Raw genomic sequence first — 18,734 nt, forward strand, 5'->3', positions numbered from 1 at the left:
ATGTCGCATATCATTCGATTCGGCAGGTCTTCTTGAGTCAATTGGTGGCTTTCCCGCCTCGCTAGCTCAATTTGATCGGGAGTTATTGACGAAAAACTAATATGACCCTAATGACGTCACACAAGGTCGACATTGCAAAAGTGACGCATCGAACCTTGCAAGGAGTGCACCAAATCACGATTTTGTGTGCTTGAGATAGTTGGAGATCGTTCCCGGCGCCAGAATAGCAGTTTTCATTTTTCCCTATTGACTTATAGGTAATGGTGAGGTCACGAAAATGACCTGACCTCATATGACGTTTAGGGAAAATCCGAGATATACAAGTTGTGGGACTCGTAATGGATACTAGATCCTGCAAGTTTCATTTCTCTGTGACACCTCCTCTGGCAGTGAGGGCGTTGCGAAGTTGCGACATCTGAAGACCCTGCAGAGGTTCACTTATGACGTCATAGGTCAGTGACTTGACCTGACTTGAAAACGCGGTTGGTGTCAAAACATCCGGCTTGAATGAAAGGTCAGGTATGCCAAGTTTCAGCTCTCTATTGCCAGCGTGTTCGGAGCTATCGCGAAAAAAACTTATGGGTGAGGGGCGGCACCCGCCATCCCCCCCCCATCGGCCGGCGAGGGTTAAAGATCCCAAAAGTGACCTCAATTAGCAACTTTTTTTAGTTTCATCTGACCTGGAAGGCTGGAAGGTCAATGACTGACCTGATGACGTAAAATTGGGTACTATTGGATTCATCTCTTCCCAAAGAATTTGTTGGTCTTTGCTGCGAAGCTCTATCTCAATCAGGAACGAAATGGCGCGGGTGGCAGTTGGCACCCCCCCCCCCCCCATGTGCGTAATGCGTTATAGGATAAGAAAATGGCATGAGCGGGCGAGGGTTAACCTGACCTGGAAGGTGGTCAAACAATAATCTAGGACCTTAAAATTGGGTATTATCGACTTCCTCGCATCACGGGCAACACGCGCTTTTTTCTCCGAATCTCAAGCTTGATTAGGGACCGAGAACGCCGAACGGCAGGGGTCCACGGACCCGGTGGCCGGTACGCTGTAAAAAGACCAATACGGGCGAGGGTTGAAATCAAGCCGATTATGTCGAACTGGACTTCCGTGAGACAAAGTAAGTAGGGTAGGGTATCATTAGGGGAAAGTGGGGTAAGACGGTCAGGGTAGGTAAGACGGGCACCCCTTCTGCAGACCAAACCAATAGCGCTACGAGCGAGAAAAATTAGGACCAGAACTGCCTTTCCCACTACACACCACCATTGAAGTCTGGTAAATTTGTGTTTAGTCGATAATCTTTTATTTTGATTTCTTTAAAACACTCATTTCATTGAAAACATCCATAATGTATTGTGCAAGCTTTTGTGTGCAGCACTATAGAGTTAAAAACTCGCAATCACTGGTGGTACACTCATATGCCACCAGTGTTCATTTACCGCGGAGTTGCTTTGTCTGCATCAAATTGCCCACAGAGGAAAATCGTTCTGAAATTCTGACATTGAGTTTGGGGTAAGACGGAACTTTGAATCCCATGGGTCTGTAATGGTGAAAATATTTTTGTTGCTGTAGGAAAAAAGAAGCATTTCTAATAAGAATATGTTCGATTCCGATACTCACAGACATGCTAGCGATATTCCTTCGGCACAGTTTATTCTCGAATAATGAATGTGAAAAACGGTTCTACATGGCTTCTGAACTAGGGCCTATGTACGAGCATACGCCTTCTGCACGAATTTCGTATACTGCCATTTCCGAATGTTGATCAAGACAGCCCATATTCAGCCCAGATTCAGCCCGGATTCAGTCCAGATTCGGGACACCTCCGACCAAGCTGAAACTCGCACACAATGTAGGCCATGACATGCCCAATCCACAGTCCAAGTCATTCGGCGGCACTCCCAGCCGTTTGACCTACAGAGGTCAGCAAAGGTTACGTGGCCCAAATTTGCACAGCAGATTGTGGCCCACCCAGTAGAGCTAGAGCGCTAAAAATGGCACCAATCGACTCGCCAGCATCTAATCTTACTTTCCCAACACTCATTTGACCTCTCAAGGTCATGCGATGACCTAAGGTCATTTGTGGGCTATGTCGAAAATACACTTGCACAGCAGTTTTCGAGTAGAGGGATTGACCGAATTCCAAATCAAAGCACATAATCGGGTAGCCCATAGGCCGTAGTAACTTTCCTGAAAAACCGCTTTTCGATATGTGACCCCGTTTGACCTCGGCAGGTCAAAATGTGCAAATAAACGACACTCCATACGTCGCAGCCCGGATTCAGCCCAGATTCGGGACATCTTCTATCAAGCTGAAAATCGCACACAATGTAGGCCATGACATGCCCAATCCACAGTCCAAGTCATTCGGCGGCACTCCTAGCCGTTTAACCTACAGAGGTCAGCAAAGGTCACGTGGCCCAAATTTGCACAGCAGATTGTGGCCCACCCAGTAGAGCTAGAGCGCTAAAAATGGCACCAATCGACTCGCGAGCATCTAATCTTACTTTCTAAACACTTATTTGACCTCTCAAGGTCATGCGATGACCTAAGGTCATTTTTGGGCTATGTCGAAAATACATTTGCACAGCAGTTTTCGAGTAGAGGGATTGACCGAATTCCAAATCAAAGCACATCATCGGATAGCCCATAGGCCTTAGTAACTTTTCTCAAAAACTGCTTCTCGATATGTGACCCCGTTTGACCTCGGCAGGTCAAAATGTGTAAATAAACGACACTCAATACGTCACAGCCCGGATTCAGCCCAGAATCGGGACACCACCGATCAAGCTGAAACTCGCACACAATGTAGGCCATGACATGCCCAATCCACAGACCAAGTCATTCGGCGGCACTCCCAGCCGTTTGACCTAGAGAGGTCAGCAAAGGTCACGTGGCCCAAATTTGCACAGCAGATTGTGGCCCGCCCAGTAGAGCTAGAGCGCTAAAAATGGCACCAATCGACTCGCCAGCATCTAATCTTACTTTCCCAGCACTCATTTGACCTCTCAAGGTCATGCGATGAACTAAGGTCATTTGTGGGCTATGTCGAAAATACAATTGCACAGCAGTTTTCGAGTAGAGGGATTGACCAAATTCCAAATCAAAGCACATCATCGGGTAGCCCGTAGGCCGTAGTAGCTTTCCTAAAAAAACGCTTTTCGATATGTGACCCCGTTTGACCTCGGCAGGTCAAAATGTGCAAATAAACGACACTCCATACGTCGCAGCCCGGATTCAGCCCAGATTCGGGAGATCTCCGATCAAGCTGAAAATCGCACACAATGTAGGTGCTAACATGCCCAATCCACAGTCAGAGTCATTCGGTGGCACTCTCAGCGGTTTGACCTACAGAGGTCAGCAAAGGTCACGTGGCCCAAATTTGCACAGCAGATTGTGGCCCACCCAGTAGAGCTAGAGCGCTAAAAATGGCACCAATCGACTCGCCAGCATCTAATCTTACTTTCCCAAAACTCATTTGACCTCTCAAGGTCATGCGATGACCTAAGGTCATTTGTGGGCTATGTCGAAAATACACTTGCACAGCAGTTTTCGAGAGGGATTGACCGAATTCCAAATCAAAGCACCTACGGCCCATAGGCCGTAGTAACTTTCCTTGAAAACTGCTTCTCGATATGTGATCCCGTTTGACCTCGGCAGGTCAAAATGTGCAAATAAACGACACTCCATATGTCACAGCCCGGATTCAGCCCAGATTCGGGACACCTCCGATCAAATTGAAACTCGCATACAATGTAGGCCATGACATGTCCAATCTACAGTCCAACTCATTCGGTGGCACTCCCAGCCGTTTGACCTACAGAGGTCAGCAAAGGTCACGTGGCCCAAATTTGCACAGCAGATTGTGGCCCACCCAGTAGAGCTAGAGCGCTAAAAATGGCACCAATCGACTCGCCAGCATCTAATCTTACTTTCCCAAGACTCATTTGACCTCTCAAGGTCATGCGATGACCTAAGGTCATTTGTGGGCTATGTCGAAAATACACTTGCAAATTTGGGCCACTTGACCTTTGCCGACCTCTGTAGGTCAAACGGCTAGGAGTGCCGCCGAATTACTTGGACCGTGGATTGGACATGTCATGGCCTACCTACATTGTGGGCGAGTTTCAGCTTGCTCGAAGGTGTCCCGATTCTGGGCTGAATCCGGGCTGCGACGTATTGAGTGTCGTTTATTTGCACATTTTGACCTGCCGAGGTCAAACGAGGTCACATATCGAGAAGCGGTTTTTGAGGAAAGTTACTACGGCCTATGGGCTACCCGATGATGTGCTTTGATTTGGAATTCGGTCAATCCCTCTACTCGAAAACTGCTGTGCAAGTGTATTTTCGACATAGCCCACAAATGACCTTAGGTCATCGCATGACCTTGAGAGGTCAAGTGAGTGTTGGGAAAGTAAGATTAGATGCTGACGAGTAGATTGGTTCCATGTTTAGCGCTCTAGCTCTACTGGGTGGGCCACAATCTGCTGTGCAAATTTGTGCCACGTGACTTTTGCTGACCTCTGTAGGTCAAACGGCTGAGAGTGCCACCGAATGACTCGAACTGTGGATTGGGCATGTCAAGACCTACATTGGTTGCGATTTTCAGCTTGATCGGAGATGTCCCGAATCTGGGCTGAATCCGGGCTGCGACGTATGGAGTGTCGTTTATTTTCACATTTTGACCTGCCGAGGTCAAACGGGGTCACATATCGAAAAGCGGTTTGTTAAGAAAGTTACTACGGCCCAAGGGCTACCCGATGATGTGCTTTGATTTGGAATTCGGTCAATCCCTCTACTCGAAAACTGCTGTGCAAGTGTATTTTCGACATAGCCCACAAATGACCTTAGGCCATCGCATGACCTTGAGAGGTCAAATGAGTGTTGGGAAAGTAAGATTAGATGCTGGCGAGTCGATTGGTGCCATTTTTAGCGCTCTAGCTCTACTGGGTGGGCCACAATCTGCTGTGCAAATTTGGGTCACGTGACCTTTGCTGACCTCTGTAGGTCAAACGGCTGGGAGTGCCACCGAATGACTCGGACTGTGGATTGGGCATGTCAGGACCTACATTGTGTGCCATTTTCAGCTTGATCGGAGATGTCCCGAATCTGGGCTGAATCCGGGCTGCGACGTATTGGAGTGTCGTTTATTTGCACACTTTGACCTGCCGAGGTCAAACGGGGTCACATATCGAGAAGCGGTTTTTAAGAAAAGTTATTACGGCCCATGGGCTACCCGATGATGTGCTTTGATTTGGAATTCGATCAATCCCTCTACTCGAAAACTGCTGTGCAAGTGTATTTTCGACATAGCCCACAAATGACCTTAGGTCATCGCATGACCTTGAGAGGTCAAATGAGTGTTAGGAAAGTAAGATTAGATGCTGGGGAGTCGATTGGTGCCATTTTAGCGCTCTAGCTCTACTGGGTGGGCCACAATCTGCTGTGCAAATTTGGGCCACGTGACCTTTGCTGACCTCTGTAGGTCAAACGGCTGGGAGTGCCACCGAATGACTTGGACTGTGGATTGGGCATATCAGGACCTACATTGTGTGCGATTTTCAGCTTGATCGGAGATGTCCCGAATCTGGGCTGAATCCAGGCTGCCACGTATGGAGTGTCGTATATTTGCACATTTTGACCTGCCGAGGTCAAACAGGGTCACATATCGAAAAGCAGTTTTTAAGGAAAGTTACTACGGCCTATGGGCTACCCGATGATGTGCTTTGATTTGGAATTCGGTCAATTTCTCTACTCGAAAACTGCTGTGCAAGTGTATTTTCGATATAGCCCACAAATGACCTTAGGTCATCGCATGACCTTGAGAGGTCAAATGAGTGTTGGGAAAGTAAGATTAGATGCTGGCGAGTCGATTGGTGCCATTTTTAGCGCTCTAGCTCTACTGGGTGGGCCACAATCTGCTGTGCAAATTTGGGCCACGTGACCTTTGCTGACCTCTGTAGGTCAAACGGCTGGGAGTGCCACCGAATGACTTTGACTGTGGATTCGGCATGTCATGGCCTACATTGTGTGCGAGTTTCAGCTTGATTGGAGGTGTCCCGAATCTGGGCTGAATCCGGGCTGAATCTGGGCTGAATATGGGCTGTCTTGACGGACATCATTTCCGAAGCACTTGAGACCAACGAGCGACTGTATCAGTGCGACTAATCTCGGGCATTTGTTGCGAGCTGTGCTGGTCGGTGAAAGAAGCTGGCCGTCTTGCCCTACCCATGTGACCGTCTTACCCCATGGGGTGGGGTAAGATGGGTTTTTGCAAGGTTTTGAAAAAATAGCTGCAGTTTATTTGTTGAATCAGTTCTAAGTCTCATCTTGTAGCAAATGGAAGTAAAATGTCTAAAAAAGGTTTTCACTCAGTTTCTTGTTTCTATGATGTTCCTAACTGGCCGAAAAATGGCTCCATGCCCGTCTTACCCCACTTTCCCCTACTTCCCACGCCCTGCTAGCTCCGGAAACGACAGGTTTTGGAGAGTTGAGAAAAAACGACAATAAATCAATCGGCCTCATTGAGATGACACTAATAAGACGAAAGGTCAGGTCAAATGTAGAAACTTGCCTTTCACCCTCATTAGCTACCCTGGATTACCAGCTCAGAAGAGCAGTCAGATCAGCAATCCGTGCTCTGCGGAAGTAATAGTTCACCCACCGACAGACAGGTGGCGGGGCAGCCCGTTCCACTCCGCGCCCGACGGACCGCATGCACTCGGCCAGGACCCGAGTCATTCCGCAGAGGCGGATCGAACACTCAATGTAGACCAACTGTTACACCATTGACCATACCCTAAGTTTACGGGCGAACATTCCATGCATGAATGCCTCTTTCGCACAAAACAAGATGGCTCTTGAAACTTTGTCGAGGCATTACAGCAGCGCGACGACGAACATCCTCTCGGCTTCACTGGCCCTCCAGCACTGCCATGGCAACTGAATCGACCAGCTAGGGCTTTTCAAGGTCGACAGTGGGAGGGGTGGGACCGGGGACGGTAAAGTAGGCGTAGTCTGGCGCTCAAGGCCAGTACCGGGGCGCGCCGCGACAACTGGGGACAGACGAGCGCCGAAGGTCGATAAGTCGGGAGCTCATGATCGTGCGGGAGTGACATAACCAGTAACTGACCAAGGACCGCGAGATAGGGGTTCTGCCTCTCAGTGCTGATAGGGTGACGGTGTTCACGTGCATTTCGCTTGAGAACACGAGGAGAAAACGGATACCGTCGCATCTAAACAGGTTTGTAGCTGAGCTGAATGTTCACTTATCCTGTTGTCGTTGTGTCACGTGTAGGTACTGTATTCAGTGTGCAGTGAACCATACATCGGTCGTATATGTGAGACCTTTGACCTAACCTAAGACATAATGAAAGTGTCTTTCTTGACTTTTGGTGGCCTCGAATGCCACTTCTATAGTTCGCAGGAGCCCAGAGCCAAATAAGAAGGTGCACAAAACCGTCCTAGCTCCCCTGCCTCTATAGATCCTATACAATCGTACCACTACCCTGGCGCGGAGGCGGTTTAACTAGACTGGAACAGGAATTGAGGGATCTGCAAACCTGGGCCCAATCTTGCCAATGCCGGAATAGGATTTGGCAGCACGCGCCGGAGTTTATGGCACTGATATCAATGATATCCCTTTTATTTACACTCAGCTAATCTTGTCCAATGATTTTGGTGCCGAGAATGATTATGAATGTTGCCCGAACGAATGAATAAATGAATGTTGAATAGTTTTGAATGTTACCTGACCAAATGAAATGCCGTGAATGCGCATTCACGGCATTTGGTAAGATTGGGCCCTGGATACGGTTTTCGGTTTATTCAAACGTTCTACTATAGTTCGTTTTTTTTCAAAAGGACGCTGGCTCCAAGTATGTTTTTCGAACAAGCACGTGTTTTAGCGAGCAAAACGAGCAAAAACTGAACCTGAGAAAATCGAGCGTCGACTAATTTTAACATGTGATTTCTTCCCGATCAATTCCATATGTGCGTTTTGGAACCAGATATGAGAACAGTGGTGACGTTTTGCTGTCGAACATGTATTGCAATGTAACTTATAACTATCATGGACGGAACCGCTTACTCGATTATAAGCTCGGCAACATTTAAAATCTAAGTTTCACCTAAATTCGTTGACACTTGTCCCATTGCACGGACATTTGGGTGCCTGCTGCCACCAGTGACGTCATCAAAGTATGTTCATTTTTAGGAAACAATTTCCATCTACTTACCGTGCACAATCTGAAATCGATTATTTTTTCGGTAAGAAATTCTTGGCCAGACGCTGAAGCTGCCAAAACTCACGTGAGAGCTTCGATATTGAACTTTGAGCCAGCGTCCTTTTGAAAAAAAACGAACTTTTTTTTTATAGTTCAGAATCACTCGCTGAGGATAGTCATTCTCTGCTAGAGGCCAGGGATGGAGGTTCTCCGTGCTGAAAGTCACGGGCGTAGAATAGCGAGAGCTGTGTGCGCGAGTGGACAATCGCGGCAGTGTCCGGCCCTCGGCTGTCGGTTCTAAAGCCTATGGTATATTGTTGTAGCGGGCCAGCGGCACAGTGCGGTAACGGTTGCTGATATCCATGTCCACTGACCACCGACTTATGTAAGTGTTGACTCATCGCTTCTCTCTGCCGGATGTATCAGTCAATCCTCACGTCTTCAAATGTCCATGTTGCAGCCTGTAAGAGACTGGTTTCCCCAGCATGCTAACGAGAATCCTGTCGTATTGATTTGTCATGTGGACCTCAAACTCAGGTATCTCATTTCCTCCCACTCCAGTTCCGGCGCGGCGTGCCGTAGGATGACGGAGGTTATATGGTGCGTGACGTTCGGAAATTCTGCTCTCGGCCGGGGCAGCTCTGTTCTTTGAGAGCACGTCGCAGCGCCGCTGATCTCACGGCGCAGGAACTCGGTGAATTCCCAACTTTCCACCGAGACCGGCACGACGGCAAGCCTCTTACCAACCACTCGTTAATCAATAAACATCCTCATCACGCCTATGGTCCGGACAGCCAATCGTGATTTCTCCTTGCATCAGTTGCACAAAGCAATGTGCTAATGCATACTGGATAGCAGGCTCCTTAAAAAGGCTCGCCTTTGTCAATACGATTGATGTTATTTAGCCAAGCATCTAAAAGAGAAACTTAGGTGCATGCGAGCAACTCATAAATACCTACAATCTGGACAATCTTGTTTGGCCTTCTCCTTGAATACCTTGGTTTCAATAACGAGCCAAAAGCTAATCAAGTCATTGCGTGACGTTGTGATTTGTAAATGAACGCAAGGAAGCTCTTTTCACAAAACATCTACGTATCATTCTGATTCACCCGTGTGAATATAACCCAATTTAATAAATGAAGCACGATGATGTTGCATATGCAGTATGATGACACTGAAGTTATCAGTCGTGTATCCAAAACCTTTCTCCGCTTTTGAAGTGGACAGACTTCAGACAAGAAAACTGAATGCTACTTATCAAGAAAGGGTTTAGATTTATCTTGCACTACGAATGTTATACATCATCCATTTATCGGTTTGACAAGCTTGTCACACACTGATCTTCATTGGACCCAGCTCCGCTCACGGCGCTTCATTCATTAACAGGCGAGATTAGTGAGTTGACTGCTCATATGCTTAGTGATATCACTGCTCCATTCTGAGCTGAAGTCGAGTGAAAAAACACATCCAACGTCCAACCGCTCCTAGTTTGGCCTAGCTGACTAGTTCAGCGGACAGTTGACCCTCAGTTAGCACAGTCTACCCCGGCGCCGCCTCTCGCTGTCGCGGCTCTCAGCGGTCACCGCCGCCAGTTCCGCCCACCTGACACACGCCGCTCGCACAGGTCATGCTGGTCGGACAGTCGGTGTGGCGGCGGCACTGGACGCAGTACCCGCTGGCCCCGCACATGCTGCTGCGGCACTCCTCGTTGTGGTAACACAGGTCGAGGAGGTTGCCCTGTGCCTGGCACACACCCTCGGTGGAGCAGAACTCTGTCGTCGCGCAGTCGGCCTTCGTCTCGCAGAGTACGCAGCGGTTGAGCCGGCTGCAGCGGTTCGACAGACAGTGGTCGTCTGCCCGGCACGACTCGTCGAACAGCCCCAGCGGGCGGCACCGGAAAAAGTCGCAGAAGAAGCCGGCCGGGCAGTCGCCGGAGCCGTTGCAGTCGACGCAGCGTTCGCCGCGCTGGCAGATATTGGACCAGCACTGGCCGTCCTCCGAGCAGGGCGACAGCGTCGGCCGCTTCTTCTCGCACTTCTCCTTCTCACAGAAGCGTCCGGCGGGGCAGTCGGCGGCGGTGAGACACTCGGCGCTGCGCTGACACTGCTGCTGCCGGCAGGCGTGGCCGCGCGGGCAGTCGCGGTCGCCGCGGCAGCGCACGCACTGCTGCCGCTCGCAGACGGCGGCTCCAGCACAGTGCTCGTCGCGTGCACAGGGCACACACTGGTAGTGAGCGCACACCAGACCGGCGCCGCAGTGCGCGTCGTGCGCGCAGATCACACAGCGCCCGCCGTGGCAGTGGCCGGTGGCGCACGGCTGGTACGCCGAACACTGAGGCTTGATTGTTGAAGGCGTGTGCACAGAGGCTGCTACGTGGGGCTTGACTGCTGCGGCATGAGGCTGGATTTGTGGGGGCGTGTGCACCGAGGCTGCTACATGAGGCTTGATTGCTGGTACATAAGGCCTGATTACCGCTACATGAGGCCTGGGGGCCGGCTTCGCAGTGACGGGAGTCACAAACACAATGTTGCACAGTTGTCCCTGCGAAAAAAACAGGGTTGGGTGAGCTAACCAGGAAACGTCGCTCACAGGGCTAACAAGGTTAACCCGCGCCCCGTTGGGGTCTGCCGAGCAACGCGCCCTGTTGGGGGGGGGGGACCAATTTGCCCGCCCTGAGATCTCGAGAACCACGCAACATAGCGACAAGCGGCGAACAGTGTTGGATAGCCCCAGCAGGGGCTATCCAACCCCGTTGGGGTCTGCCGAGCAACGCAGTCTGATGGGGGGGGGATCCCCCCCTAAGATCTCGAGAACCACGCAACATAACAAGCGGCAAACGGCACTGGATAGCTCCAACGGGGAACTACCTTGTGACCCAATTTCATTGACCTTGGTCTAACCGATGACGTCACAGGTCAGGTCAAATGTCGAATTTTCACCGTTAACGGGCATCTCAAGAAATGCATTGTAAAATCGAGTAAAATGCATGTCATTGAAAATCATCGGTAGGTACTTGTCCATAAAACATATATTTTGCTATTTGAGGTCACTGATACCAGGTCAGGTCACAGAGGTCAGGTCACTGAGGGTCAAAATATGAAAATATCATGTGATGCATGTTTTATAATCCATTTTACATGACAAATGCGATTATGTGGGTCAGTCAGCCTTCGGGGCCTGTTTAGGTTATGTTCTGGTGAAGGTCAGGTCAAGGTCAGGTCAAATAAGGTCAAATTTTAAAGTTAATATTTTTGCATAAAATGGGTATCGATTGCAGCTTGTCACGGGGATTCTAATGGTAGTCTTTGTTTGGCGCTACGTGGTCTAGAATTGCTAAAAATGGAGTTAAAAAATTTGACGTCATCAATTTTGAGCAGTTTTTTCGCTATAACTTGACCAAAAAAGGAGGTATCGATCTAAAATTTGGCATGTAGATAAGAGAGCGCAGGGATATCATATATATTACGTTTTTCCAAATTCGAAAAAGTTTTGGGAATTTTGTGAGTTTCTTCTTTAAAAAAAAAATCGTTTTTTTATTTTTGGGATGAAATCCCATAATTTTGAAAATCCAAGATAGCAGTTTTGTAGCGCCTTCTTTTCTCTAAACAACCACATAAAGAACTTTGAAATTGCTTGTTAACTGTAGATTTTGTGAGCGTTTCAAGATGTCATGTTTTTTGCTCATTTTTTTCTCGAACATCGCCTCAGTTTGACCTCAATAACTCCTGACCTAAGGTGACCTGTAACTTGAAATGTTGTGTGTGAAGGTGTAAAATTGATACCCGGGAAGGTACTGAAAATTTGGCGGCGCTACGCGCCGCCGTTTTATCGCTATTAAAGAAAACCACAGGGGGTGGGGCCAAAATGCCCCCCATCAGGGCGCGGGTTAATGCTTATGATGCTTGTGTTTGCATTGTTGCCCTTGTGTGACGTCACATATGACGTCATTAAGGTTTTTGGAGCTTTTCATTAATAACTCCTGATAACATTGATCAAGCGAGTCGGGAAAAGTCAGTTAAGCCGGGAAGACTGGTGGTCCGTCGTGCCCCACCTTCCCTTACCACAATAAAGGCACATATGCGCTTTTCAGTATTCATGTATTCATTCATTTGCAATGTGCATGCGATTATTAGTTCATTGTTTTATTGGACAGATATAAATAGCATGCACATTGTACCGTCATTCTGTACCCAATCCAAATTATTGATTTATACTCGTATATGTACCAGATGTTCATTGGGTAGTCAAACGTTTCCAATAAGCATGACACTATTGGTTCATCGGATAATTGCCACGTAGCTTGGACACAAGTTCTGATCAACTTGGCTATTAGATGACCCAAAGAGAACAAAGTCATGCCATTAAACCAGAAGTCACAAGTGTTTGATTTTAGTAAGCTGACACACCGGTGAAAAAAACTTCACACCCTCGGAAGTCGGACAGAGGCTGCAGACTCACCTGACAGCGGTTCGGCTGTTTCGGCTGTGGGGTATTGAACAGTGAGCTAAATATGCCCCAGAAGCGGCCCCTTCGTGTCTGGTCATCCTGTGATATCTGGAAGCCAGAGTGTATGACGGCACAAACTACCTGCGGACAAATTAGGCAGCATTAGACGTCGTTGAATATTTGTTCTTGACCTTTCCCTCAAGGCATATTCAAAAGACGAAAGTGATATATTTCTTTATTCGAGAAAAAAGGTCATTAGCAAGTATTAAACAATATCATAACAATATGTTCCTCGCGAGAGCACTCAACAACATATATCTTCAGGCATGAGGCGTGTGCTGATCCGCTTATTTAATCAGAGGCCTCTTGCACCAAAATACCTTGCTAGGTAGCATCGAAAAACCAATTTCATAGTTAGCCATTCTACGGTGGTAAATTCTTTAGCACGTTCTCATAACGTAAACGTACAGGACAGGTGCTTGGCAGAATTTATAGGTAAATTGTCACAGAAGTTTTGGAGTGGGTGTCCAGCACAGCAGTATCTAAGAATTGGTGCAAAAGGTTTTTGGTGCAAGAGGCCTCAGAACTTTAAAACTTATCACATCGTCCAGGCTGATTCTTATCTTTCACTTTTGATTTGTAAACCCGCGCCGGGCCGGGGGGGGGGGGTGTTTGAACACCCCCCCTGCGGTTTTTCGCAGATATCTCAAAAACGGCGGCGCTCCGCGCCGCCGTTTTTGGCACACCTGTTTGGGCATCGTTTCCGCACATGTTGTAAAAATTCCAGACTCAGGTCGCCTTAGGTCAGGTCACCAGGTCACGCCAAGTGACCTAACCTCAGAAAAAATAAGAATGCTTGTCATAGCTACACCGATTGATTGATTGCCTTGAAACTTTCAGCGATTGATTAGAGCAACAGTATCTATAAAATTTATATCTCGGAATTTTGATATCGGTGACCTAAGGTCAGGTCAATTTTGCGGCCTCTCCATTATAAGTCAAAGGGAGAAAATTGAAAAGCGTCTGTTTTGCACGAACGCTATTCTAGACACTCTCAAACATCGAAATGTAGGTAAAATTGACACACTGAACCGGAAAATGGCAACTGTGACCCCTCGTTATGTCCCCGAGGTCATCTCAGGTCACGAACAGAATCTAACATTTTTTCGCTAATAACTTCTGATAGAGGTGTGCTAGACCGCTGAAAACGCCTTAGATGTGTTCGGCTCGACGTTGCGGATCGACTGATATGCAACATGACCTTTTCCGGTCAGGTCATGACCTTGACCTGAGGTCAAATTTTCAAATTGACCTTTCAAGGTCAAATGATAGTTCATTCGACGCGTCTCGACAAGAGGAACACGATGCTGGCAAAAGTAATGTCATGGCTCTTTTGAGTCAAAAGTTATTGCCGAAAAACGCTTTTCGAAAAAACGGCTATTTTTGGAGTATTTGCCCTCTGGAGGCTAAACCGTTGACCTGAGGTCAAATCTGAGAACATTACTCAGAAAGGTCTGTAAAAGGGCTATCGAATGCGCTTTTCCGCGGCGCTGTAGCTCTACCCGTTCCCGAGATAGCCGTTGGCAATTTCCAAAATGTTGAAATAGTCAACATTTTACCTTTGGTGACCTCTGGTGACCTGACCTTTGACCTGACCCAAAAAATGACCGAAGTGTTTTCGTCCTTATTTTGGACGTTCTTTCGATTGCCGCTTACCGCGTGTCGCTACGTGGCCCAGGAGCCGAGTTAGAAGGGGGGGGGGGGTGTTCAGACACCCCTCCCCCCGGCCCGGCGCGGAATCTCAGAGCACCGGCCCGGCGCGGGTTAATTATCTTTCCATTGTATCCTTCCGTCCAAATCTTAGGGAATGACGCATAGCGAAGGAAATGTAACAGTGAATGAAAGCTTACATGCATATTGCCATCATTTTTCTATTGCTTTATTCCTTGTTAAGCTTCTTCATGATCAATACAAATGTAAACACAAATGTGAAACCTTTTTCTGTGCTGTTTTTGTCGCAAGCTTTATCTCGTTTACCGCAGAAGTTTCTGTCACTGGTTACATCATGCTTAGGAGACAGGTCTCGAATCAGGATCATAAAATTTAAAAGGAAAATTAAAATTGCTCAAAACGAGGGTACCTAACATTCAAGTAGGGGAGACCCGGGAGGTATGGGCCGGTTTTATGAAAAGGCAATTTTCTTCCAGTGGGCAGTGGCTAGACCCGGTTTTTAACTCTGTGTACGTGAAATTGCCTTTCGCCTGCAAAGTGTGCGTGATATTAAGCATCTGGGATCAACTATTTTGTCTCGAAATAACTTTAAATAAATCATGCGCTTTTTCGATCCATCAAAATACACCGGGAGGTATGGGCCATGGCCCGGGAGGTATGGGCCGGTGCCATGTTTCATATTCTTTTCTCGACAATGAAAACAATACTCGCAGCTGATATATCTACATTGATCTCTCTTAGAGCCCAGGAACCGCATAAGCGGCCAACAGCTTACTTCATGGACGTCACTTGGGCACATATGTATTTTGGTAAACTCAATCATGTAAGTACCATGAAATAAAATAAATTAACATTTTTCTGTTCGAATGAAATTTGAAGTTAAATTTTCAACCTTGCGCGACAAAAATAAAAGTTATTGAAGATGACACTCCATGAAAGCATCTTTTTTTAGGATCAACGGGGGTGGGTGGCCCGAACCTCCCGGTTAGGACGCCAGACTTTGCGCAGCATTTCAGCTCATAATCTTGCAAGAAAGCTTCATATTGTCTATCCAGTCTTAATTTGCATGCTTTAAACTTTATGTTAGCATTGGTCTGACATCATAAAACGAGCCTGGTTCAAATTTATCACGAATTTTCTGTATGTACAGTATTTTACTCGAAGAGGGTAAAAATGCTTCATCACCGCTCATTGCCAAAGAAGACTGAGGAAGATTATGGAAATCACGTGGGTTGTATAACGGAATGGCTGCTACCAGCTTACGCGGTCAAATGTGTAAAAATACGCAACACTTCTTCAAAACTGCGATGGCCCATACCTCCAGGGGGACCATACCTCCCGGGTCTCCCCTATATAGATAGGACTCAGGGTCTCCATGCCATGATATAAGCGCACATTGTCCACCTTCGTACACTTCCTCCCATTTTCGTGCAACTAAAAATTGTCCATTAACAAGAAGTAGACCAAAGCATATTACAAATGATAATTCCCAGGTTAAAGAGTGTTCATAAAATCTTAAGGTCAAATTATTATAATAATAATAATTATTAATTAACTAGAGGGACAGCATTACGCGCAGCGTAAAGAGGGACAGCATTACGCGCAGATTACGCAAAATTGATTCATTCAAAAAAATGAATCAATTTTCATTAAAATCGGCCCAGTAGCGGCCGAGTTATTGCCAGAATAAATTTGGCGTCTCCTCCTGGCCGGCGGTGCCCTGTTCCGGTATTCATTGCCAAAGGTCAGTGACCTTCCGGCTCTGATTTCCCTCAGTTTTGAAAGCGAAGAAACTGAGCCTACGGCACGTGCTCTCTGCCCGGCGCCGGCCGCGGCCCAAAATGCTGCAAAGATGCGCCCGCCACGTGCACACTGCTGCACGCACCCCCTCGAAAAGTTGATACGACAAACAGATGCACGCGTCTGACTTGCGCCCAAAATTTCACCCCCGTAGCCCGCACCGATCCGGAGCAATAGCCCGCCAAGCGTGACTGACGCGTTACATACATACATACATACGGACATTTTGATTTTTATATATGTAAACTAGATGGACAGCATTACGCGCAGCGTAAAGAGGGACAGCATTACGCGCAGCGTATTTAATCAAGTTTCAATAAAATCGGCCCAGTAGCGGCCGAGTTATTGCCAGAATAAATTTGGCGTCTCCTCCTGGCCGGCGATGCTCTGTTCCGGTATTCATTGCCAAAGGTCAACGACCTGCCGGCTCTGATTTCCCTCATTTTCGCAGCGAAGAAACTGAGCCTAAGGCGCGTGCCGTCTGCTCGAAACCGGCCGCGGCCCAAAATGCGGCAAAGATGCGCCCGCCACGTGCAAACCGGCGAGCGCACCCCCACCAAAATTTAATACGACAAACAGATGCACGCGTCCGACTCGGCGCGAAAATTTCACCTCCGTAGCCCGCACCGTTCCCGAGCAATAGCCCGCCAAGCGTGACTGACGCGTTACATACATACATACATACGGACATTTTGATTTTTATATAAGTAACTAGAGGGACAGCATTACGCGCAGCGTAAAGAGGGACAGCATTACGCGCAGCGTAATGAATCAATTTTCATTAAAATCGGCCCAGTAGCGGCCGAGTTATTGCCAGAATAAATTTAGTTACTCCTCCTGGCCGGTGGTGCTCTGTTCCGGTATTCATTGCCAAAGGTCAACGACCTGCCGGCTCTGATTTCCCTCATTTTCGCAGCGAAGAAACTGAGCCTAAGGCGCGTGCCGTCTGCTCGAAACCGGCCGCGGCCCAAAATCCCACAAAGATGCGCCCGCCACGTGCAAACCGGCGAGCGCGCCCCCACCAAAATTTAATACAACAAACAGATGCACGCGTCCGACTTAAGTCCAAAATTTCACCCCCGTAGCCCGCACCGTTCCGGAGCAATAGCCCGCCAAGCGTGACTGACGCGTTACATACATACATACATACGGACATTTTGATTTTTATATATGTAAATTATTAAATATATATTGTTATAACTATAGGAATATTTACTATTAATTTTAAATAATATACTTATATACTTATAAAAAATAAACATTCAAACATGGGGATATGCAAGCATGTTGGGTACCTAAATGTCCGTATAGTCCACTGCCGCGCGGAGCACTCACCAGCACTCGCATCAGCCTGGCCGTCGTCATGACCGCGAGTCAGCGCCGCGTGCCGCCTTTGGCCAACTCGCGGACAAAATGACGCCGACAATACAACCATGGCGCAGGCAGCGCTTCTCCTTAAGACCGGTCGCAACAGGCAGGCATGGCTCAAACCAGTTCCAAACTTTCTCGAGAGTCGGAGTCTGTGCCAAACTGAGCCGACCCTCTATTGACCTGCACCCACCGCTCCATCTCTTCTGACACAAGCCCGAGTCCGGTTCAGAGGACGCAATCATAGCTGAGGTCACGTCGTTAGCAGACCTTATTAGCGTGAGACGTATGTATGTGCAGTTCTCTAAGACGTAAACTTAGTTCTCTAAAATTGGCAGTTTTCCTTGAAATGCTATTTTTAGCAGTATAAATCCTAAACCCCAAACCACAACTGAGTATTTTCGATGATGAGAACTTAGCAGCTCCTTATCGTAAAAATATGAAAAAATATGCTAGGCTATAAGCAATGAGCATGATTAAAGAAATCAACGAATTACCACATATTTAACCCTAGCCCGTATTGGTATATTGCTAGTCGTGAACGTATAAGGGAGGGGGGGGGGGGGTCGTTGGACATTCCTTGCCGTTTGGCCACTGATCGAGCTAGAGCTTCGCGCGCGGAGAAAAAACGAGCGTGTTGCGGCCGTAACGAGAGAGGAGAGAGAGAGAGAGAGAGAGAGAGAGAGAGAGAGAGAGAGAGAGAGAGCCGGTAATACCCAATTTTTAAGGTGTTTGGTCATTGGTTGACCTTCCAGGTCAGGTCAATGACCCGAAAGTCGGGAAAATCGGAACCTGTCAGAACGTCGTAAAGTGTGGCTGCTATGGGGTTTTCGGGGTGCTGATCACGGATGTCATCTTACTTTTGATCACAGATGATGTCTTCATGCATTTAGGCCAGGTCGGGTCGGGTCAGGTCAGGTCAGTAGGGGTCCTGTCGGGTATTCGATAATAGGTGCCAACCGCCGCTGACAGCTTCGTAACATGTTACGAGGGCACCAAAAATACTTCGTAATTGTGCAAATGGTTGCTAAATTCGAATTCAGCTAAAAACATATCCTAGAAACATGTAAAACTCGAAAACGTGAACCGAGGTCATCAAACATCAATGGGAATGGCAATGACCTGACCTGACATTCAGGTGACCTTGACAGTTGACACCG

At 47.7% G+C, this 18,734-nt stretch overlaps 2 protein-coding genes across 2 annotated transcripts in view; one reads left to right on the forward strand and one right to left on the reverse strand.

Moving 5' to 3' along the window:
- Positions 1-7,036: 7,036 nt before the first annotated feature.
- The window catches only part of LOC122391758, a 58,074-nt gene continuing 46,376 nt past the window's right edge, over positions 7,037-18,734 (forward strand). Inside the window, exon 1 of the mRNA XM_043385985.1 lies at positions 7,037-7,247. The gene's annotated coding sequence lies outside the window, so the exon portion shown is untranslated. The remainder of the gene's footprint in view (positions 7,248-18,734) is intronic.
- LOC122391760 (sushi, nidogen and EGF-like domain-containing protein 1) lies at positions 9,717-17,793 on the reverse strand. Its single transcript, XM_043385988.1, has 3 exons — positions 17,542-17,793; positions 12,688-12,816; positions 9,717-10,770 (listed from the first exon to the last, which is right to left on the reverse strand). Exons 1-3 carry the CDS (start codon positions 17,569-17,571, stop codon positions 9,802-9,804), a joined length of 1,128 nt encoding a protein of 375 aa, XP_043241923.1. The 5' UTR covers positions 17,572-17,793; the 3' UTR covers positions 9,717-9,801.

The sequence above is a fragment of the Amphibalanus amphitrite genome, unplaced genomic scaffold (assembly GCF_019059575.1).
Source record: "Amphibalanus amphitrite isolate SeventyFive unplaced genomic scaffold, NRLGWU_Aamphi_draft 000453F_arrow, whole genome shotgun sequence".
In the NCBI taxonomy this organism is placed as follows: Eukaryota; Metazoa; Arthropoda; class Thecostraca; order Balanomorpha; family Balanidae; genus Amphibalanus; species Amphibalanus amphitrite.

Bases quoted from the DNA above. Each gene is read 5' to 3' on its own strand.
- LOC122391760 (XM_043385988.1), bottom strand. From the start codon at position 17,571: ATGACGACGGCCAGGCTGATGCGAGTGCTG. The intron at 12,817-17,541 runs GTGAGTGCTCCG...ATTTGTCCGCAG, and splicing joins CCAGGCTGATGCGAGTGCTG to GTAGTTTGTGCCGTCATACA. The intron at 10,771-12,687 runs GTGAGTCTGCAG...TTTTTTTCGCAG, and splicing joins AACAGCCGAACCGCTGTCAG to GGACAACTGTGCAACATTGT.